Source organism: Schistocerca cancellata, chromosome 12 (assembly GCF_023864275.1).
Source record: "Schistocerca cancellata isolate TAMUIC-IGC-003103 chromosome 12, iqSchCanc2.1, whole genome shotgun sequence".
In the NCBI taxonomy this organism is placed as follows: Eukaryota; Metazoa; Arthropoda; class Insecta; order Orthoptera; family Acrididae; genus Schistocerca; species Schistocerca cancellata.
The window spans coordinates 119975964-119997157 of NC_064637.1; the positions used below are offsets into that span (position 1 = coordinate 119975964).

The following is a 21194-nucleotide window of genomic DNA, read 5'->3' on the forward strand; positions in this document are numbered from 1 at the left end:
TGAACCAAGAAGCGATGTTCAAAACTTTGCGATATTTCCAGTCATCAATAGTCCAATGTCGGTGCTGACGGGCTCAGGCGAGGCATAAAGCTTTATGTCGTGCAGTTATGAAGGGTACACGAGGGAACCTTCAACTCCGAAAGGCCATATCGGTGATGATTCATTGAATTGTTCGCACACTGACACTTGTTGATGGTCCAACATTGAAATCTACAGCAATCTGTGGAAGGGTTGCAGGTTGAACAATTCTCTTCAGTCGTCGTTGGTCCCGTTCTTGCAGGATCTTTTTCCGGCCGCAGCCATATCGGAGATTATTTTACCCGATTTCTGACATTCGCGGTATACTCGAGAAATGGTCGTACAGGAAAATCCCTATCTTCTTCGCTACCTCGGTGACGCTGTGTCCCATCGCTCGCACGTCGACTATAACACCGCTTTCAAACTCACTTAAATCTTGTTAACCTGTCATTGAAGGAGCAGTAACTTGTTATCTTATATAGGCGTTGCCGACCGCAGCGCCGTATTCTGCCTGTTTACATGTCTTTATATTTGAATACACATGCCTATAACAGTTTCTTTGGCACTTCAGTGTACATGGAATGAAGGCTTTCACGACCGGTTGACATGGCTGTTGATATACTTTCCGGGATGTGAGGTCGTGGTCCAAGAACTTTTCTGCTCCTTACGTTTCGTCCAGGACTTCCTCAGAGGCGCTGCTCCGCTGAGTCTTGCCGACTGACTGGTCGGGTGTCTGAGAGCGACTTATATATTGCGAGAAAGGGGGGCGTGGTTCAGGTGACACGTGATGAGCAGTGATAATCCATAGCAAAGATAAGGTTGACTATCGATTACCACCTTGTCAAAGATAAAAATTGTTAGCAGTTTTGTAGAGCCACTGTCCATATATCGCTAAGTTTCATAGCCTCCTCTTTCCTATTAAAATTTTCGTTATGTTTATAAATTTCGATAGCTTCTCTACACAGCCGTGGATAGTAATTTAACGTTGTAGATAAAACTTCGGTATGCGAAAACTTCACTTGGTGGTTGCCTAGTTGAAGAGCATGTTCCGCTACAGCTGACTTTTCTATTTTTCCAAGTCGACAAAGACTTTTATGCTCTTTCAGTCGTGTGTTTACGCTTCTTTTTGGTAGTACCAATGTAAACTTTATCACAGGTACATGGAATTTTATACACACCACATGTCGACAGAGGAGGGCGTTTATCCTTCACGGATCGTAGTACTTGACTTATTTTCTTAGTTGGTTTAAAGATCGGTTTTATGTCATGTTTTCGTAAAATCTTACCGATCCGATCTGTTACTTTTTTAATAAAAGGGAGAACTACTGTATTTTTCTGTTGTTGTGGTTCATTCTTATCTTTTGTGTTTCTGTTCCTTGGACGCAAAATTCTGTCTATCTCTTTTCTTGAGTAGCCTGAACCACGCCCCCCTTTCTCACAATATATAAGTAGCTCTCAGACACCCGACCAGTCAGTCGGCAAGACTCAGCGGAGCAGCGCCTCTGAGGAAGTCCAGCGCAGTCCTGGACGAAACGTAAGGAGCAGAAAAGTTCTTGGACCACGACCTCACATCCCGGAAAGTATATCAACAGCCACTTCAGTGTACATCAGAAACTATAGCGGGTCTAAGATAGAGCAATGTGGAACTCGATACGTCATTTCTCCTCAATAGGGACGATGAGGTGCATTCTACACCTGTGGGGTTATGGCGTTACGATGTGTCGGTGTGAGTGTGTTCTCTCGTGCCTGTCAGGCTACTACTGGACGACGCTGGTGGTGCTGTTCGTGCTGTACGGCGGCATCTACAAGACGGCGTACGACATGCAGAAGAAGAGCGAGGCCAAGCAGCGCAAGATGCAGTCGATGGTGGCGCTGTCTGCGGGGGCCGTCTCCGGCATGGCGGGTCGTGCCGCAGGCATCGGCCTCTCCAAGACGCAGAGCACGCTGCTCAGCCAGGACAAGCCGAAGGCGCCGGGGGCGGCGGGGGCGGCGCCGGGGGCGGGCGCGGGGGCTGCGGGGGCGGCGGACGGTGCGGCGACTTCGGCGGCGGGCGGCGGCGCTCCGGCCGCCAACGCTCAAGGTCAGGGCGCACACAGTCTTTGTTTTTTTTTCCCTATCAAAAACAGTCCTGATCACACTTTACACTAATGACCATTAAAATTGCTACACCAAGAAGAAATGCAGATGATAAACGGGTATTCATTGGACAAATATATTATACTAGAACTGACATGTGACTACATTTTCACGCAATTTGGATGCATAGATCCTGAGAAATCAGTACCCAGAACAACCACCTCTGGCCGTAATAGCGGCCTTGATACATCTGGGCATTGAGTCAAACAGAGCTTGGATGTCGTGTACAGGTACAGCTGCCAATGCAGCTTCAACACGATACCACAGCCCATCAAGAGTAGTGACTGGCGTATTGTGACGAGCCAGTTGCTCGACCACCATTGACCAGACGTTTTCAGTTGCTGAGAGATCTGGAGAATGTGCTGGTCAGAGCAGCAGTCGAACATTTTCTGTATCTAGAAAGGCCCATACAGGACCTGCAACATGCGGTCGTGCTTTATCCTGCTGAAATGTAGATTTTCGCAGGGATCGAACGAAGGGTAGAGCCACGGGTCGTAACACATCTGAAATGTAAAGTCCGCTGTTCAAAGTGCCGTCTGTGCGAACAAGAGGTGACCGAGACGTGTAACCATTCGCACCGCATACCATCACGACGGGTGATACGTCAGTATGGCGATGACGAATACACGCTTCCAATGTGCCTTCACCGCGATGTCGCCAAACACGGATGCGACCATCACGACGCTGTAAACAGAACCTGGATTCATCAGAAAAAATGACGTTTTGGCATTCGTGCACCCAGGTTCGACGTTGAGTACACTATCACAGGCGCTCCTGTCTGTGATGCAGCGTCAAGGGTAAACGCAGCCATGGTCCCCGAGCTGATAGTCCATGCTGCTGCAAACGTCGTCGAACTGTTCGTGCAGATGGTTGTTGTCTTGCAAACGTTCCCATCTGTTGAATCGGGGATCGAGACGTGGCTGCACGATCCGTTACAGCCATGCGGATATGATGCCTGTCATCTCGATACGAGGCCGTTGGGATCCAGCACGGCGTTCCGTATTACCCTCCTGAACCCACCGATTTCATATTGGATCTCGACCAACCCGAGCAGCAATGTCGCGATACGATAAACCCCAATCACGATAGGCTACAATCCGACCTTTATTAAAGTCGGAAACGTGATGGTACGCATTTCTCCTCCTTACACGAGGCATCACGACAACGTTTCACCTGGCAACGCCGGTCAACTGGTGTTTGTGTATGAGAAATCGGTTGGAAACTTTCCTCATGTCAGCACTGTGTAGGTGTCGCCACCGGCGCCGACCTTGTGTGAACGCTCTGAACAGCTGATATTTTGCATATCACTGCATCTTCTTCCTGTCGGTTAAATTTCGCGTCTGTAGCACGTCATCTTCGTGGTGTAGCAATTTTAATGGCCAGTAGTGTATTACACTATTGTAGCTCGAAGTCCAGGTGCATCAGCATGTATTCGCAGGTACTTAAGATCTAACGCCACCATATGCTCTTCGCCTCCTCTCTCTTGGGTGGCCTGACGGCTTTGCTTTTCGAATATGGGTGTTCTAATTGCCAACACTTGGTGAAAGTTCCGAAGGAGGTGAGGCACTCGAGTGTTTTTCAGATGCCGCACGCCGGTTCCAAATGTGCAGATCTGGCAGTCCGGAGAGTGAGGCTCCTGATAAAATATTCACCCCGCATGTCGGAACCTCTCGCATAGTGATCCATTGCAGGTCTTCAGTCGGTAGTGTATTGGGTAGATGCATGTCAAGCCAGAGTGCCCTATTATGGTTGAAGCTGGATGTGAGTCTCTCCCTGCCTCCTTTTACACTGGTGGGTCTGTCTCTCTTGACATCCAATGGCCAGTTAGGCATTACATGGGGGTGTCCGGATAGTTCTGATCAGACAGTGTACAACTTATTACTGTATTACGTAGTCTTCATCAGGTGGTTAAACTGTCGGCAGCAGCTACTCCAGTTGGAGCAGCCGTCTCTGGGGACTCGACCTCATCCCAGAAGACGTCGTCGCAGCGCTGCACCAGCAACAGCCACACGGCCACCACGACCACCACCACGACCGCCGAGACGGCCAGCTTCGCCGACCGACAGCACCATCAACATCAGCAGCATCACCAGCAGCAGCATCACCAACAGCAGCAGCAGCAGCAGCAACAGTCGGCCAAGTCCGTGGCGCCCACCCCAGTCACTGCCAACAACACCATCGAGGGCGAGCGTTCCTCCAGTCCGGCCTTTGAGTCCGATGAGGACAGCAGCACCAACATCGGTACGTCTGATCCTCGCATCTGCTGTTTGTTTCTCTCTTCCTGTCGCTGGTTTGGGGCAATCCGCCAACATTCTGTAACTTCTAATGATCTCTCCGTCTCAGATAATCACCTACCGTCAATGTCCTTCATCATTTGTTGTACTATGGTTGTTATATTTGTCGATTATTGGAAGTTGAAAAAAATGAGAAGGGTATTTAAAAAATTAATACAGTATCAAAGTTACTTACCGTTTTGTTTACTCCTTGGTGTAATCACCCTCACCACTGACGCACTTATCGTGCCGATGGACAAGTTCTCCCCGAAAGACCCAATGGCGCTGACCGACCGCCGTGTCATCCTCACAGATGCGGATATGTGCGCAACATGTGGTCAGCACAACGCCCCCCCGGTCGTTGACAGCCTTCATGACTAGAGCCGCTACTTCTCAATCAAGTAGCTCCTCAATTGGTCTCACAATGGCTGAGTCTACCTTGCTTGCCAACAGCGCTCGGCGGACACGGATTGTTACCTATCCCTGTGCTATCCAAGCATGACAGTGAATTTTTCCTAGATTTTTTTCGTGAAATGTTGCCGCCAATGAAATGAAATAAGAAATATTTTGTATAGATGATGCTGGACAACTTTGATGAGGCAACTGCACTGTTTTATTTTTACGAAGACGACCGATTTCGATCATCAATCGGACCTGAAGATGGTCTTATTTATGACCCAAATCGATAGTCTTTAATAAAAAAGTGAAACTGACGTGAGTTTCGATGTTGTTTTGAAGCTCTGCGTTAGCTTGCAAGGTGTGCCCCCTAGCCACTTGTTTACCTCAGGGAAGAGACGGAGATCACTCGGTTGGCTCTGAGCACTATCGGACTTAACTTCTGAGGTCATCAGTCGCCTAGAACTTAGAACTAATTAAACCTAACTAACCTAAGGACATCACACACACATCCATTCCCGAGGTAGGATTCGAACCTGCGACCGTAGCGGTAGCTCGGTTCCAGACTGTAGGGCCTAGAACCGCACGGCCACTCCGGCCGGCACGTCACTCGGGACTGTACAGTAAATGGTCGGAAATGTCCCATTGAAGTTGCTCAAAGGGTCGTTGGGCTGTACCATTACTGTGAGGACAGACGTTATCAATCCACCAGAACAGTTCCAGACGTAAGCATGTTTCTTCTTTAGTTTTTAATCGCGGTTCGTTCATTCTTCCATAAACTTATGTTACATTATTCCCTTCTGTTTGAAGGGAACGATTTACAACCCATTGGCTGGCATATTTTATGAAAGGGATATAGAAAAGTTGGTCCACAGATGCGACAAGTGCCTCAATTTTTACGGTGATTACGTCAAGAAGTAAAGACAAGTGTGCTTAACTTTTTAGTGATTAAATACGTTTTGATCTATACTTTTGTTTATGGCCTATCGGAAGTTGAAAAAAGAGGGCTCTCGTATATATATTCCAACCTTTCTCTCCCATTACAGTATTTCCCTCTACAGTACTACTGAATTTTTCCCTGGTGCCTTAACACATGTCCTCCCATCCCATCCGTTCTTCTAGTTAGCTTTTTCTTGATATGCACGTTATCTTTTTGTTTTCTGACATGGCCTTCCGCAACCATAATTCTGCAAGTAACATGGGACTTCTTCCACCTTCTACTATTCAAATACTCTAAGGTCTCATCTGGACCAAACGCGTTTCCCTTTATTTAAACTATCTTCAGCGGTCAGTTTTGTGAACAGGATACGATCGCATTGCGCACGATCTAAACAAAGTACACGGAGTGAACTTGGCTATGTAAAAATGTGAAAATACTGTGTGTCAATGAACTGTGTTAAAAATCGTACGCCTGTCTGTACTAGACCTCGAACCTTAATTAAAACGGAAGCATCTGAGACTTCATACAGTCACAAAATACGGAATAACTGCAATGTTACTTGTTCTTCTCATGTTCCTTTCTCCGTCGATTCTGTGCAGAACGTTCCCATTTCTTACGTTATAGTTCACTTGACTTTTAGCAACTTTCCGTAAGACTACATCTGCAAATCTTTAAACCCGGAGTCCATGGGTCACGTCCAGTGCTCCACTGTGGAGGTGTTTTGAGAAATATTCTCAAATGTGGTAACTGTCTGATACTAGTACCTTAATACGGTAAGGTATACTCTCGCTGTCTGTACTAGGTTGCTTTTTATATCCTTCCTGCGTCATCCATCATAAAGTTTTTTTTCTTTCCTGGACGGCATAATTCCTTCATTTGCTATGCGGCCCCCAATTTTAATGTTAAGTTTCTCACTACTGTCATTTGTGCTACTCCTCAGCCCTTTCATATTTCTTTCTTATCCTCTTAATTCGCAATTTGTGGCGTGTTGTCCGTTCATTCACTTAAACTTGTTATCATTCCTACATTCACAGAGTATTGCAATGTCCTCTTTCATCTTGAATTTTAGTCACACTCTTCAACTTTGTATCATTTCCTTCAAAGAATCTTCGATTTGAACGTTGAACAGTAGATGATACAGACTGTGGCCTGCTCCACGCCTATTTTAGTCTTCATCTACATCTACATCCATACTCTGCAAGGCACCTGACGGTGTGTGGCGGAGGGTACCTTGAGTACATCGGTTCTCCCTTCTATTCCAGTCTCGTATTGTTCGTGGAAAGAAGAATTGTCGGTATGCCTCTGTGTGGGCTCTAATCTCCAAGATTTTATCCTCATGGTCTCTTCGCGAGATATACGTAGGAGGGAGCAATATACTGCTTGACTCTTCGGTGAAGGTATGTTCTCGAAACTTTGACAAAAGCCCGTACCGAGCTACTGAGCGTCTCTCCTGCAGAGTCTTCCACTGGAGTTTATCTATCATCTCCGCAACACTTTCGCGATTACTAAATGATCCTGTAACGAAGCGGTCTGCTCTCCGTTGGATCTTCTCTATATCTTCTATCAACCCTATCTGGTACGGATCCGACACAGCTGAGCAGTATTCAAGCAGTGGGCGAACAAGCGTACTGTAACCTACTTCCTTTGTTTTCAGATTGCATTTCCTTAGGATTCTTCCAATGCATCTCAGTCTGGCATCTGCTTTACCGACGATCAATTTTATATGATCATTCCATTTTAAATCACTCCTAATGCGTACTCCCAGATAATTTATGGTATTAACCGCTTCCAGTTGCTGACCTGCTATTTTGTAGCTAAATGATAAAGGATCTATCTTTCTGTGTATTCGCAGCACATTACACTTGTCTATATTGAGATTCAATTGCCATTCCCTGCACCATGCGTCAATTCGCTGCAGATCCTCCTGCATTTCAGTACAATTTTCCAGTGTTACAACCTCTCGATACACCACAGCACCATCTGCAAAAAGCCTCAGTGAACTTCCGATGTCATCCACCAGGTCATTTACGTATATTGTGAATAGCAACGGTCCTATGACACTCCCCTGCGGCACACCTGAAATCACTCTTACTTCGGAAGACTTCTCTCCATTGAGAATGACATGCTGCGTCCTGTTATCTAGGAACTCCTCAATCCAGTCACACAATTGGTCTGATAGTCCATATGCTCTTACTTTGTTCATTAAACGACTGTGGGGAACTGTATCGAACGCCTTGCGGAAGAAACACGCCATCTACTTGTGAACCCGTGTCTATGGCCCTCTGAGTCTCGTGGACGAATAGCGCGAGCTGGGTTTCACATGACCGTCTTTTTCGAAACCCATGCTGATTCCTACAGAGTAGATTTCTAGTCTCCAGAAAAGTCATTGTACTCGAACACAATACGTGTTCCAAAATTCTGCAACTGATCGACGTTAGAGATACAGGTCTATAGTTCTGCTCATCTGTTCGACGTCCCTTCTTAAAAACGGGGACGACCTGTGCCCTTTTCCAATCCTTTGGAACGCTACGCTCTTCTAGAGATCTACGGTTCACCGCTGCAAGAAGGGGGGCAAGTTCCTTCGCGTACTCTGTGTAAAGTCGAACTGGTATCCCATCAGGTCCAGAGGCCTTTCCTCTTTTGAGCGATTTTAATTGTTTCTCTATCCCTCTGTCGTCTATTTCGATATCTACCATTTTGTCATCTGTGCGACAATCTAGAGAAGGATCTACAGTGCAGTCTTCCTCTGTGAAACAACTTTGGAAAAAGACATTTAGTATTTCGGCCTTTAGTCTGTCATCCTCTGTTTCAGTACCATTTTGGTCACAGAGTGTCCATACGCGTCTGTCCACTTCTTCTATTCTTATTGTCCCCTCTCGGTTCTTCGTCAGCTGTTTACTCATAGAAAGAAAAGCTTTGTGTGGATATTGAAATTAAATAGGACATAATTAAAAGGCAGTTGACTGAGGCACAAATTAGATTCTAGACACGTTGCATGCCCATACGTGGGAGGACACAAAATATCGGATTCCCAGAGTACTGCTGAAAGTGTTAATAAGATAGAAAAAGAGCGTAATAAACCGCTTAGAATTAGCATTAATAGCGACAACGATAAGACAGAACAGCAAGGGATGTCCACGTCGTTCAGTTTTTACCCAATGGATACTTAAACAAACTTGTATTGACAAACTGCCTATTGGCTTCGGTCTCGGGTTCTTCGGCCGACGTTCATCTAAAGATTTTTCTAGAAAAATCATTAGATGAACGTCGGCCGAAGAACCCGAGACAGCAGCCAACAGGCAGTTTGTCAACAAGTGGCCACGAAAGCCTTAACAATTTCAAACTTGTATTACTGTACGTTCTGCAGGTCGAAACCGAAATGTGAAATAAAGGCTTTACCTTGATATCGAGCCACCACTTAGCATAAAGATGCTTAAAGAAATGATTGCTATGTTTAAAATCATGACTGCACTAGTCATATCAAATATTGATGAAATGGCTCATGACGGTTCTAGATAACTAAAGACTGTTAAAACTGCATTGAGCTAACATACCACTAATGATAATGAAGCTTTAGTTGACTAATTAACCGTTGCCACTATGAATACAAATATTATTTTTGGGAAGTCCATAGCATTGCTACAAACGTTGACAAAGGCAACAGAATTGTCGTAATGAAGGAGGAGCAATAGCTTGCAGAGATGTCGACCTTCTTTTTTTTTTCGCTCCTCTGACTGGTTTGACGGGTCCTGCCACGAATTATTCTCCTTTGTCTTCATCTCAAAGTATCACTTGCGCTCTGTATCCCCAATTATTTGTTGTATTTGTTTTGCATATTCCATTCTATCCGCTCCCTTACATATTTTACCCGCTATAGCTCTCTCAAGTACCACAGAAGTTATTACTTGAGATCGTAATACATGTCCTATCGCCGTGTCGCTTCTTCTTGTCTAATTTTCATGTTCCTCTCCTCACCGACTCTGCAGGGAACCTCCTCGTTTCTCAGCAGTCCCTGATTGTCGTGCGTGCAATACTGTGCTGGAAACGTACGTTCTCAGAAACGTAATGTTGTTGCTGTTGTGGTCTTCAGTCCTGAGACTGGTTTGATGCAGCTCTCCATGCTACTCTGTCCTGTGCAAGCTTCTTCATCTCCCAGTACCTGCTGCAACCTACATCCTTCTGAATCTGCTTAGTGTATTCATCTCTTGGTCTCCCCCTACGATTTTTACCCTCCGCGCTGCCCTCCAATACTAAATTGGTGATCCCTTGATGCCTCAGAACATGTCCTACCAACCGATCCCTTCTTCTGCTCAAGTTGTGCCACAAACTTCTCTTCTCCCCAATCCTATTCAATACCTCCTCATTAGTTACGTGATCTACCCAACTAATCTTCAGCATTCTTCTGAAGCACCACATTTCGAAAGCTTCTATTCTCTTCTTGTCCAAACTATTTACCGTCCATGTTTCGCTTCCACACATGGCTACACTCCATACAAATACTTTCAGAAATGACTTCCTGACACTTAAATCTATACTCGATGTTAACAAATTTCTCTTCTTCAGAAACGCTTTCCTTGCCATTGCCAGTCTACATTTTATATCCTCTCTACTTCGACCATCATCAGTTATTTTGCTCCCCAAATAGCAAAACTCTTTTACTACTTTAAGTGTCTCATTTCCTAATCTAATACCCTCAACATCACCCGATTTAATTCGACTACATTTCATTATCCTCGTTTTGCTTTTGTTGATGTTCATCTTATATCCCCCCTTCAAGACACCATCCATTCCATTCAACTGCTCTTCCAAGTCCTTTGCTGTCTCTGACAGAATTACAATGTCATCGGCGAACCTCAAAGTTTTTATTTCTTCTCCATGGATTTTAATACCTACTCCGAATTTTTCTTTTGTTTCCTTTACTGCTTGCTCAATATACAGATTGAATAACATCGGGGAGAGGCTACAACCCTGTCTAATGCCGGCTTTTATACTAAGAGATTTCTTTTGGCTATGAATGCCCTCTTCGCCTCTGCTGACCTGCTCTTTATATCCTCCCGACTTCGTCCGCCAAATGTTATTTTACTTCCAAGAAAGAATAATCCATTTCACCTGCTTCGTGGTTCCCAATTTTGATGTCAAGTGTATCGATAGCCCCATTTCTGCTACTCCTCGTCGGTTTCGTCTTCGGTTTGCTTTCTGTGAGAGTCTGCTGTTTGGATATTATTGGCTGGAACTCATTGGATACTTGTCCAATAATAATACACATTTCACGGCTTTATTAATTGTAGTCGCTTCTGATGTTCCTTGGTTCCGTCCTCCACTGTCAGTCTTGCCTTCTTCCCAGCCCGTGATTCGTTCACCAAGAACTTAGCTTCAAGCAGCATTACCTCCTGCAACAGAGCCAATTTTTCGGTTAATATCACACGTGACCAGCGTAGTCTCTCCTTTTTTGTGAGTTTCATTGCTGTGCACCCTTTTCAATCCAAAGACTTCTCGGTCTTGCAGTATTTGTAAGCCAAAGTGAGTGTCAATTATTCAAAAACAGTCTTAATCGCATTTATTATTATTATACTGCCAACCGGTTTGAACCCGACGTTCGAGTCACCTTCTGTGCGTTTACACCATTGGTCGACTGCTGGTGGTGTCACTCCTGCTTACATAACGGCAGGAAATAGTATCCTGAAGATGACCTCTACGTCCGGTTGAAACCGGTTGGTGGTATAATAATAATAAATGCGATTAAGACTGAAAGTTCCTGGCAGATTAAAACTGTGTGCTGGATCGAGACTCGAACTCGGGACCTTTGCCTTTCGCGGCAAGTGCTCTACCAACTGAGCTACCCAAGCACTTCTCACGCCCCGTCCTCACAGCTTTACTTCTGCGAGTACCTCGTCTCCTACCTTCCAGACTTTACAGAAGCTGTCCTGCGAAACTTGCAGAACTAGCACCCCTGAAAGAAAGGATATTGGTAGAGCACTTGCCCGCGAAAGGCAAAGGTGCCGAGTTCAAGTCTCGGTCCGGCACACAGTTTTAATCTGCCAGGAAGCTTCATATCAGCGCACACTCCGCTGCAGAGTGAAAATCTCATTCGTGAAACGTCCCACAGGCTGTGGCTAAACCATGTCTCCGCCATATGCTTTCTTTCAGGAGTGCTAGTTCTGCAAGTTTCGAAGGAGAGCTTCTGTAAAGTCTGGAAGGTAGGAGACGAGGTATTCGCAGAAGTAAAGCTGTGAGGACGGGGCGTGAGTCGTGCTTGGGTAGCTCAGTTGGTAGAGCACTTGCCCGCGGAAGGCAAAGGTCCCGAGCTCGAGTCTCGGTCCGGCACACAGTTTTAATATGCCAGGAAGTTTCATATCAGCGCACACTCCGCTGCAGAGTGAAAATCTCATTCTGGAAACATCCCCCAGGCTGTGGCTAAGCCATGTCTCCGCAATATCCTTTCTTTCAGGAGTGCTAGTTCTGCAAGTTTCGAAGGAGAGCTTCTGTAAAGTCTGGAAGGTAGGAGACGAGGTACTCGCAGAAGTAAAGCTGTGAGGACGGGGCGTGAGTCGTGCTTGGGTAGCTCAGTTGGTAGAGCACTTGCCCGCGGAAGGCAAAGGTCCCGAGCTCGAGTCTCGGTCCGGCACACAGTTTTAATCTGCCAGGAAGTTTCATATCAGCGCACAGTCCGCTGCAGAGTGAAAATCTCATTCTGGAAACATCCCCCAGGCTGTGGCTAAGCCATGTCTCCGCAATATCCTTTCTTTCAGGAGTGCTAGTTCTGCATGGTTCGCAGGAGAGCTTCTGTAAAGTTTGGAAGGTAGGAGACGAGATACTGGCAGAAGTGAAGCTGTGAGACCGGGCGTGAGTCGTGCTTCGGTAGCTCAGTTGGTAGAGCACTTGCCCGCGGAAGGCAAAGGTCCCGAGCTCGAGTCTCGGTCGGGCACACAGTTTCATTCTGCCAGGAAGTTTCATATCAGCGCACACTCCGCTGCACAGTGAAAATCTCACTCTCGCGATTAAGACTGTTTTTGAATAATTGATTAATCATACTAACCACTGCTTCATCTTCACAACCATGTTGTCCAAAAATCCAAGTGAGTGTGTTGAGCTGCATGCGACCTGTCGATCTCCTGTACCGCCTTCCTCGCCGATTTAAGGGCTTTATTGAGGCGCCGGTTCGCGTGCGCTGCTCAGGCCCGCCGCCGACGCCGTGGCGCGGGGCGCAGAACCACCAGCCGAAGCGCTGCTCGCTGGCCAACCTGGTGGTGCAGACTGGCGCCAGCGTGGCGGCGCTGCCCGCCTTCAACGGGCAGGCGTGCGTCGCGCTGTACCCGGTGGGCGGCCGCACGGCGCCGCCCATGCCGGCCCACCTGTCCGGCCACCCCCAGCAGCAGCCCCAGCAGCAGCAGCAGCAGCAGCAGCTGGCCCAGATACCAGAGGCGTCCTCCGGCGGCTGCAGCCTGCTCGACACGGACAACCCGTCCGCCGTGGCCGAGCTGTCCGTCAGGACGCTGACGCCGCTGCTGCTGGCGCAGCCCGCCGTGGCGCCGGTCGCGGTGGCGCCAGTGCCGCAGCCGCTCACTCCGTCGCCCCAGCAGCAGCTCACTGTCGCCAGTCCCATCCCGCCGCCTGCCGCCTTCCAGACAGAGGTATCCGATCCACACATACACTGTGCGCTGTGCATGCTGCGCCAGTCCCAGGCCTCTTTATATTTGCAACATTACCACCACCAGACGCGCCCGGAGTGGCCGCGTGGTTACACGCGCCATGTCACGAACTGCATGGCCCCTCCCGCCGGAGGTTCGAGCCCTTCCTCGGGCATGGGTGTGTGTGTTGTCCTTAGCGTAAGTTAGTTGAAGTAGCGTGTAAGTCTAGAGACCGATGATATTGCATGGGGGCTTAATTAAATTTTTATTAAAATAATTTTACTGTCTGTCCGGTTACGCAATCTCGTAAACGGCTGGCCCTGACTAGTTTTAGTACGCAATCTGACTGCTTAGAGTAACAACAAAGAATGAAGGAAAATTTCCGTTAACACAATTAATTAATTAAGTCCCCAGCAACTATAAAACCTACGAAACCAAAACACAAGTATAGCTGTTCTGTGTGTGAAGTGTGACTCAACGTACACATCTGGCACGGTTCTTTTTCAATAAGATCATCATCATCATCTTGGACAGTTTCCAGCCACTGGCTGGGTCTGTCGGGAACACAAGCCTCTCCATCGTGTTCTGTCTTTCCACCATTCCCCCTCTTCCACCTTCGTCCAGTTCTCTCCTCTTCTCGTCACACATTCCTTCACTCCCTTCACCCATCTATCTCTTGGTCTTCCTCTGGGCCTCTTCCCCTCCAGTTGCAGATCAAACATCCTCTTAGGAATTCTTCCCTCATCCATTCTCTTCATGTGTCCATACCACTGCAGTCTTGATTTTTCTATCCTGTCCTGTACTGGTTCCTCCTTTAGTCTTTCCCTCACATACTCATTTCGCAATCTGTCTCGTCTTGTTACACCCAACCTGCTCCTCTGCAACTTCATTTCGCTAGCCTGTATTCTACTTTTGTCGCTTTTGTGCATTACCCATGTCTCACTTCCGTATGCCAATATGGGGACAAAGTAGGTTCGGTATATAATTCCCTTGGATTTCTGTGGCACCTCCTTGCTCCAAATAAGCCCCCTAATGCATTTGTAGAACTGCCCTGCTTTTCTGCACCTTTCATTTATTTCCATTGCGTTTCCCCCCTTACTTTCAATCACGCTTCCCAGGTACTTGAAGTTCTCTACCACTTGTAGTTTTTCCCCTCCACAAGTTATATCCACATTTGGCCTATTCGTCTTCCTTGTTGTGACAATTATTTCACTTTTCTTTGCAGAGAAATGCATTCCATATTGTGCTGCCGTTGCCTCCCATGCATCTAACTGCTCTTGCACCTCCTTCTCGCAATTTCCCCATAACATCAGGTCATCGGCAAAAAGCACTGCTTTCATTTTATGATCTCCAATTGCATCTGACACTTGCTGTAGGATTTCATCCATAACAATAATAAACAATAAAGGCGAAAGTGCACTTCCCTGTCGCAGCCCATCTTCCAGCTTGAACCATGCAGTACATTCCCTCCCCACTTTCACACAACTCTCACTTCCCTCATACATTTTTCTGACTTTTCGTGTTATCTCTTCATCTATCCCTTTTGCGTTCAGCACATCCCAGAGCTTGTCCCTACAGATACTGTCATACGCCTTCTCAATATCTAAAAAGGCCATGATTAAGTCCTTCCCGTACTCATAGTGCCTTTCCTGCAGTTGCCTTACCGCAAATATGAGGTCCGTTGTTGATCTTCCCGGTCTGAAACCATACTGCTCCTCTTGCAGTCTACTTTCAATACTGCTTCTTATTCTCTTCTCCAGGATCTCTTCATAGATTTTTCCACAGTGGCATAGCAGGGTGATTCCTCTGTAGTTCTCACATCTCCTTTTATCCCCTTTCTTGAAGATCGGGACTATAATTCCTTTCTTCCAATCCTCAGGAATTCTGTTCTCCTTCCACACCACCCTCAGCACTCTGTATAGCCACTGGGTTCCTACTTCTCCTGCTGCTCGTATCATATCCACTGTTACTTCGTCCCAGCCTGGTGCCTTGCCCCCTTTCATCCTCTTTATGGCTTCTTCCACTTCATTCCAAGTTAGATCATCAATTTCCCCACTATTATCATCGTCTGCTGCCTTAGGCTCTCCATCGCTGTTAGTTACCCGCTTGGCGGCATTCAACAGATCTTCAAAGTACTCCTTCCAAATCTTTTTGAGCTCATGCATTTCCTCCACAACTCTTCCATTATTATCCATGATCCTCAGGCACTCGCTTCTGTCCTTCCTCTTATTTCTTACCATGGTGTAAAGTACTTTTTTGTTCCCTTCACTGTCCTCTTCTAACATTCTTGTCCATTTTTCCATCCACTTCTTCTTCTCCGCCCTTACTATGGTCTGTGCCGCTTTCTTGCTTTCCTTATATTTTACCCTAGCTTCCTCTGTTCGGGTCTGGAACCATTCTCTGAAGGCTTTGTTCTTTCGAAGTACTGCCTCTTTACATATGTTGTTCCACCATGGGGTTTCCTTACTTCTCCTCTTTGTGCTAGTTCTTCCGCACACAATCTCAGCTGCCTCAACTAGGGCCCTCTTAAAATCTCCCCATTCTTCTTCCACTGTTCTCTGATCTTCCTTTGGCAGCTTCTTCCTGATCAGTGTCTGGTACTGGGTCCTCCGTTCATCCTCTTTCAGCATCCATGTCTTCAACCTTTTCTCCTGTATATCTGTTGCCCTCCTATCTTTTTTCTCTCTCAGGGTGGCTACCAACAGACGATGGTCACTGTCTAAGGCCTCAGATGGAACGACCTTAACATCTGTGAGGCTGCTCATCATCTGCCTATCCACTAGTACATAGTCTACTACTGAAGTTTGGGACCAGTCCCCACTGTACCAAGTTATTTTGTGACTACTTCTCTTCTTGTACCAGGAATTTGCGATCGTCAGCCCATTCCTCTTGCAGAATTCCAGCAACAATTTTCCTTCTCTATTTCGGTTCCCCCAGCCCTCTGGTCCCATTATCTCCTCGAATCCTTTCCTGTCTGTGCCAACATGTGCATTGAGGTCCCCTATTATAATCTGATTACCTCCATTTAGCTGCTTTTGCATGTCATCTTCAAATTCCTCCTTCTCCTTTTTTGTACACCCCACCTGTGGGGCATATGCTTGGATGATTTCAATGCTTTTTCCTTTCACTTGTACTCTGGCTTTTATCATTCGATCATTGATACCTTCCACCTCCTCCTGCAGACCCTCTCTGACCACTATTGTCACTCCATTTCTTTTTCAATAAGATAAGATAATTTAAACACCATATATACTGAAGTAATTAAAAGAAAACAGAAATACTATAATTACGCAAGAAAACCAGAATTACACTCTAATCCAAGAACACAAGCCAGATGCTTTGTTGACTGAACCTGTAATGACGCATTATTTAAGACACAGAAATAATGAAAAAAATGGTGTTTTGTTACCTTCATATATATTGACGAAATGCACTCTAATCATTACAATATCTCCCTTGGAACAACATCTGCAGTCTCTCCCATCAAACAACTGCATAAAACATGGAACAGGCACTCACTACAAAGACATCTCAACAACTCTCCACTCCGACTTCACGACAACCACTCCCCACTACATCTGAACAAGAACTGCCCACCGCTACTTCTCAATAATCACTGCCAGTGGAGGCGGCGGAACAAACTCTCTGGCGCGATCTCTGGCGCTATGGCTCAGTGTAGCCACCTCTCAATATCTGCAGTTTGGTCCCTTAGGAATTCACCCCCTCCTTCCCCCCCCCAGCCCCTAACACACACACACACACACACACACACACACACATACATACACACACACACACCACCACCACCACCACAACCAAACCCTCTTTTACGTCTAACCAGGCACTGTACACTGTTTCACAATTTCTGAGGAACAGAGACGTTGTTCGACAGGAATAATCACAGACAATGATGGCCGACATAAAACAGTACGTACCATATAGAGGTGGAGTGCTGTATTTCTAGCAACAAATGGTACAGAATTGTATTGGTTAAAAACAGTCTTGGTTGCAATTTTAGTTTTTTTTTTATTTTTCAACGACGCGTTTCGCCTTATTTAGGTATCTTCAGGTTATCTTTTCTAGATGGACGCGCGAGGCACCAAGCTCTGTATAACGCGTTACCGTTCGCAGGAGCGAGTAACAGTAAGATGGGGGCTCAGGTAGTAAGCTTACTACCTGAGTCACCGTCTTACTGTTACTACCTGAGCCCCCATCTTACTGTTACTCGCTCCTGTGAACGGTAACGCGTTATGCAGAGCTTGGTGCCTCGCGCGTCCTTCTAGAAAAGATAACCTGAAGATGCCTAAATAAGGCGAAACGCGTCGTTGAAAAATAAAAAAAATAAAATTGTAACCAAGACTGTTTTTAACCAATACTGTTAAGCACTGGTTTGCTGTGTGCCGCATAAGGATTGGAAGAATAGTACAGACTTCACCACATGGAAAGCAGGATAATAGACATATACAGGTTTAAGAAAAAATGTCACATTTTGCAGTCAGCATGCCACTCCTAGTCCCAGCTCAAGACAAAAGTGGACTTAACAAAACATAGTGCCACCAATGGGTTTAATAGAGACACGATTTAAGAAACGAGGCTGTGGCAACGCTGTAACGGCGCGCAGTGCGGCCAAGAACAGGTGGCATGAGTTCTGCGCTGTACACCAAGTGTCCCATTACCTCAGTGAGAGGAGGCAGTGACGTGATGAACAGCTATGCAGACTCGCCGTTGCTTTCGCGCAAAACAGTGGTTCAAATGGCTCTGAGCAGTATGGGACTTAACATCTGAGCTCATCAGTCCCCTAGAACTTCTTAAACCTAACAAGCCTAAGAACATCACACACATCCATGCCCGAGGCAGGATTCGAACCTGCGACTGTAGCAGCAGCGGGGTTCCGCGCTGAAGCGCATAGAACCACTCGGCCACAGCGGCCAGCTCGCCCCAAATATTTTTTTTAATTTTCAGTTATTAATCCTCCACAATGCGATATCTTCTGCATTTCTTTCTGTTACTGTTACCTTTATTTAAACATTAAGACATAAAATGAACTTATTACAGACGTAAACAACCACTTTCAAGGGTAGACCACGACGCTAGGATCACAGATTAACTTTGTAGATTTTTAGTAGGCCATTAAAACGACTAATGTGCAATTAGAAAGGTGCACTACTCTGGCAATTCTGAGAAAACTGCAAGAGAAGTATTACTCCTCTATTATGTAACTGACGTATCTATGCGTAGTACATGGCGTTAGAGTTTATGGTGGTCAACTTGTTAGCGTTCAAGCTTGATAAAACGATGGTTTCAGAGGCGCGAGTTCGACTCCTGCTTAAACCTAAATTTTAGTGTATATTTCTTTCATCACTGGTCATATATAGTTTGCATCCAAACTATCGGAAGAAAGAAAAATTTTTCAATATGTCAACGAAGTGTGTTTTCCCTTAGATACTCTGAACATTCCCTGTAAAAGCGGGTAAACTGCATTCATTCGATGTAGTAGATGCCGTTTCAATTTATGTTTTCCATGTCTGTATGACAAACACTATCCTGCAACGTGTGATGTCGAGAACACATCCGACGAATAATCGTGCATTATTCTTGTGATCTGGTACATTGTGACGTACTATATTATTGAAGAACGTCATTCACGTCGTTATTTATGGAAGTTTGACTTGGCTTTTCCAAACCTGTCCCTAGTCCTTGTCATTATAATCAAAAATAGTAAATAGTCAAATAACGTGAAGTTTTCGAAAATGCACGTGGTTTTTTCTCAAATTATACTACCTTTTAAATTTCATATACACTCCTGGAAATGGAAAAAAGAACACATTGACACCGGTGTGTCAGACCCACCATACTTGCTCCGGACACTGCGAGAGGGCTGTACAAGCAATGATCACACGCACGGCAAAGCGGACACGCCAGGAACCGCGGTGTTGACCGTCGAATGGCGCTAGCTCCGCAGCATTTGTGCACCGCCGCCGTCAGTGTCAGCCAATTTGCCGTGGCATACGGAGCTCCATCGCAGTCTTTAACACTGGTAGCACGCCGCGACAGCGTGGACGTGAACCGTATGTGCAGTTGACGGACTTTGAGCGAGGGCGTATAGTGGGCATGCGGGAGGCCGGGTGGACGTACGGCGAATTGCTCAACACGTGGGGCGTGAGGTCTCCACAGTACATCGATGTTGTCGCCAGTGGTCGGCGGAAGGTGCACGTGCCCATCGACCTGGGACCGGACCGCAGCGACGCACGGATGCACGCCAAGACCGTAGGATCCTACGCAGTGCCGTAGGGGACCGCACCGCCACTTCCCAGCAAATTAGGGACACTGTTGCTCCTGGGGTATCGGCGAGGACCATTCGCAACCGTCTCCATGAAGCTGGGCTACGGTCCCGCACACCGTTAGGCCGTCTTCCGCTCACGCCCCAACATCGTGCAGCCCGCCTCCAGTGGTGTCGCGACAGGCGTGAATGGAGGGACGAATGGAGACGTGTCGTCTTCAGCGATGAGAGTCGCTTCTGCCTCGGTGCCAATGATGGTCGTATGCGTGTTTGGCGCCGTGCAGGTGAGCGCCACAATCAGGACTGCATACGACCGAGGCACACAGGGCCAACACCCGGCATCATGGTGTGGGGAGCGATCTCCTACACTGGCCGTACACCACTGGTGATCGTCGAGGGGACACTGAATAGTGCACGGTACATCCAAACCGTCATCGAACCCATCGTTCTACCATTCCTAGACCGGCAAGGGAACTTGCTGTTCCAACAGGACAATGCACGTCCGCATGTATCCCGTGCCACCCAACGTGCTCTAGAAGGTGTAAGCCAACTACCCTGGCCAGCAAGATCTCCGGATCTGTCCCCCACTGAGCATGTTTGGGACTGGATGAAGCGTCGTCTCACGCGGTCTGCACGTCCAGCACGAACGCTGGTCCAACTGAGGCGCCAGGTGGAAATGGCATGGCAAGCCGTTCCACAGGACTATATCCAGCATCTCTACGATCGTCTCCATGGGAGAATAGCAGCCTGCATTGCTGCGAAAGGTGGATATACACTGTACTAGTGCCGACATTGTGCATGCTCTGTTGCCTGTGTCTATGTGCCTGTGGTTCTGTCAGTGTGATCATGTGATGCATCTGACCCCAGGAATGTGTCAATAAAGTTTCCCCTTCCTGGGACAATGAATTCACGGTGTTCTTATTTCAATTTCCAGGAGTGTAAATTAAATAATGTGAGCAGTGATGATAAAAATATGCAATAAAAATTAAGTCTGAGGGAGTTAAGTACAATCACATTATAGGTAGGGTACACTATATCACACATAACGCTACGCACAGTAATTCCATTCTGTAAGTTTGACATAAAGGCTATCTTCACAGAGCCAGTACGTACACACACGAACAATGTTCGGTTTTGAGAAGATGTTCAAAGCCACCACCTTGTGTTTGCAAACACTTCGCCACTCGCTGAATCGTACTTCGCTGGACTCTACGCAACACACGTGTAATGTGAATATTCCTTTCGACACATGGTAATTAAACACATAACCAGTTTGTAGTTGCCATACACTTCTTTATTACAAACACATGCTCTTAATGAAATTAACAGTAACAACCTGCCCTACCGAACCACCAGCAGGACTCAGATAACAAAACATTAATCCATTTAAGTCCGATAGACACAGATCTTTCAAAATTAACTCAACCAATTTTCATTAATTGAAACAATTACCATAAACTCACCATTAATTAAATTTAACTGACATAACTGAATCACACAAACCTTTTAAACATGCTTCATGA

General features: G+C 46.5%; 1 protein-coding gene across 1 annotated transcript in view; it reads left to right on the forward strand.

Annotated features, from left to right (window-relative positions):
- The window catches only part of LOC126109504 (5-hydroxytryptamine receptor 2A), a 285596-nt gene that overhangs the window by 198641 nt on the left and 65761 nt on the right, over positions 1-21194 (forward strand). Inside the window, exons 5-8 of the mRNA XM_049914527.1 lie at positions 1772-2098; positions 4078-4199; positions 4275-4395; positions 12940-13394. Of these exons, the coding sequence (XP_049770484.1) occupies positions 1772-2098; positions 4078-4199; positions 4275-4395; positions 12940-13394 (1025 nt within the window). The remainder of the gene's footprint in view (positions 1-1771; positions 2099-4077; positions 4200-4274; positions 4396-12939; positions 13395-21194) is intronic.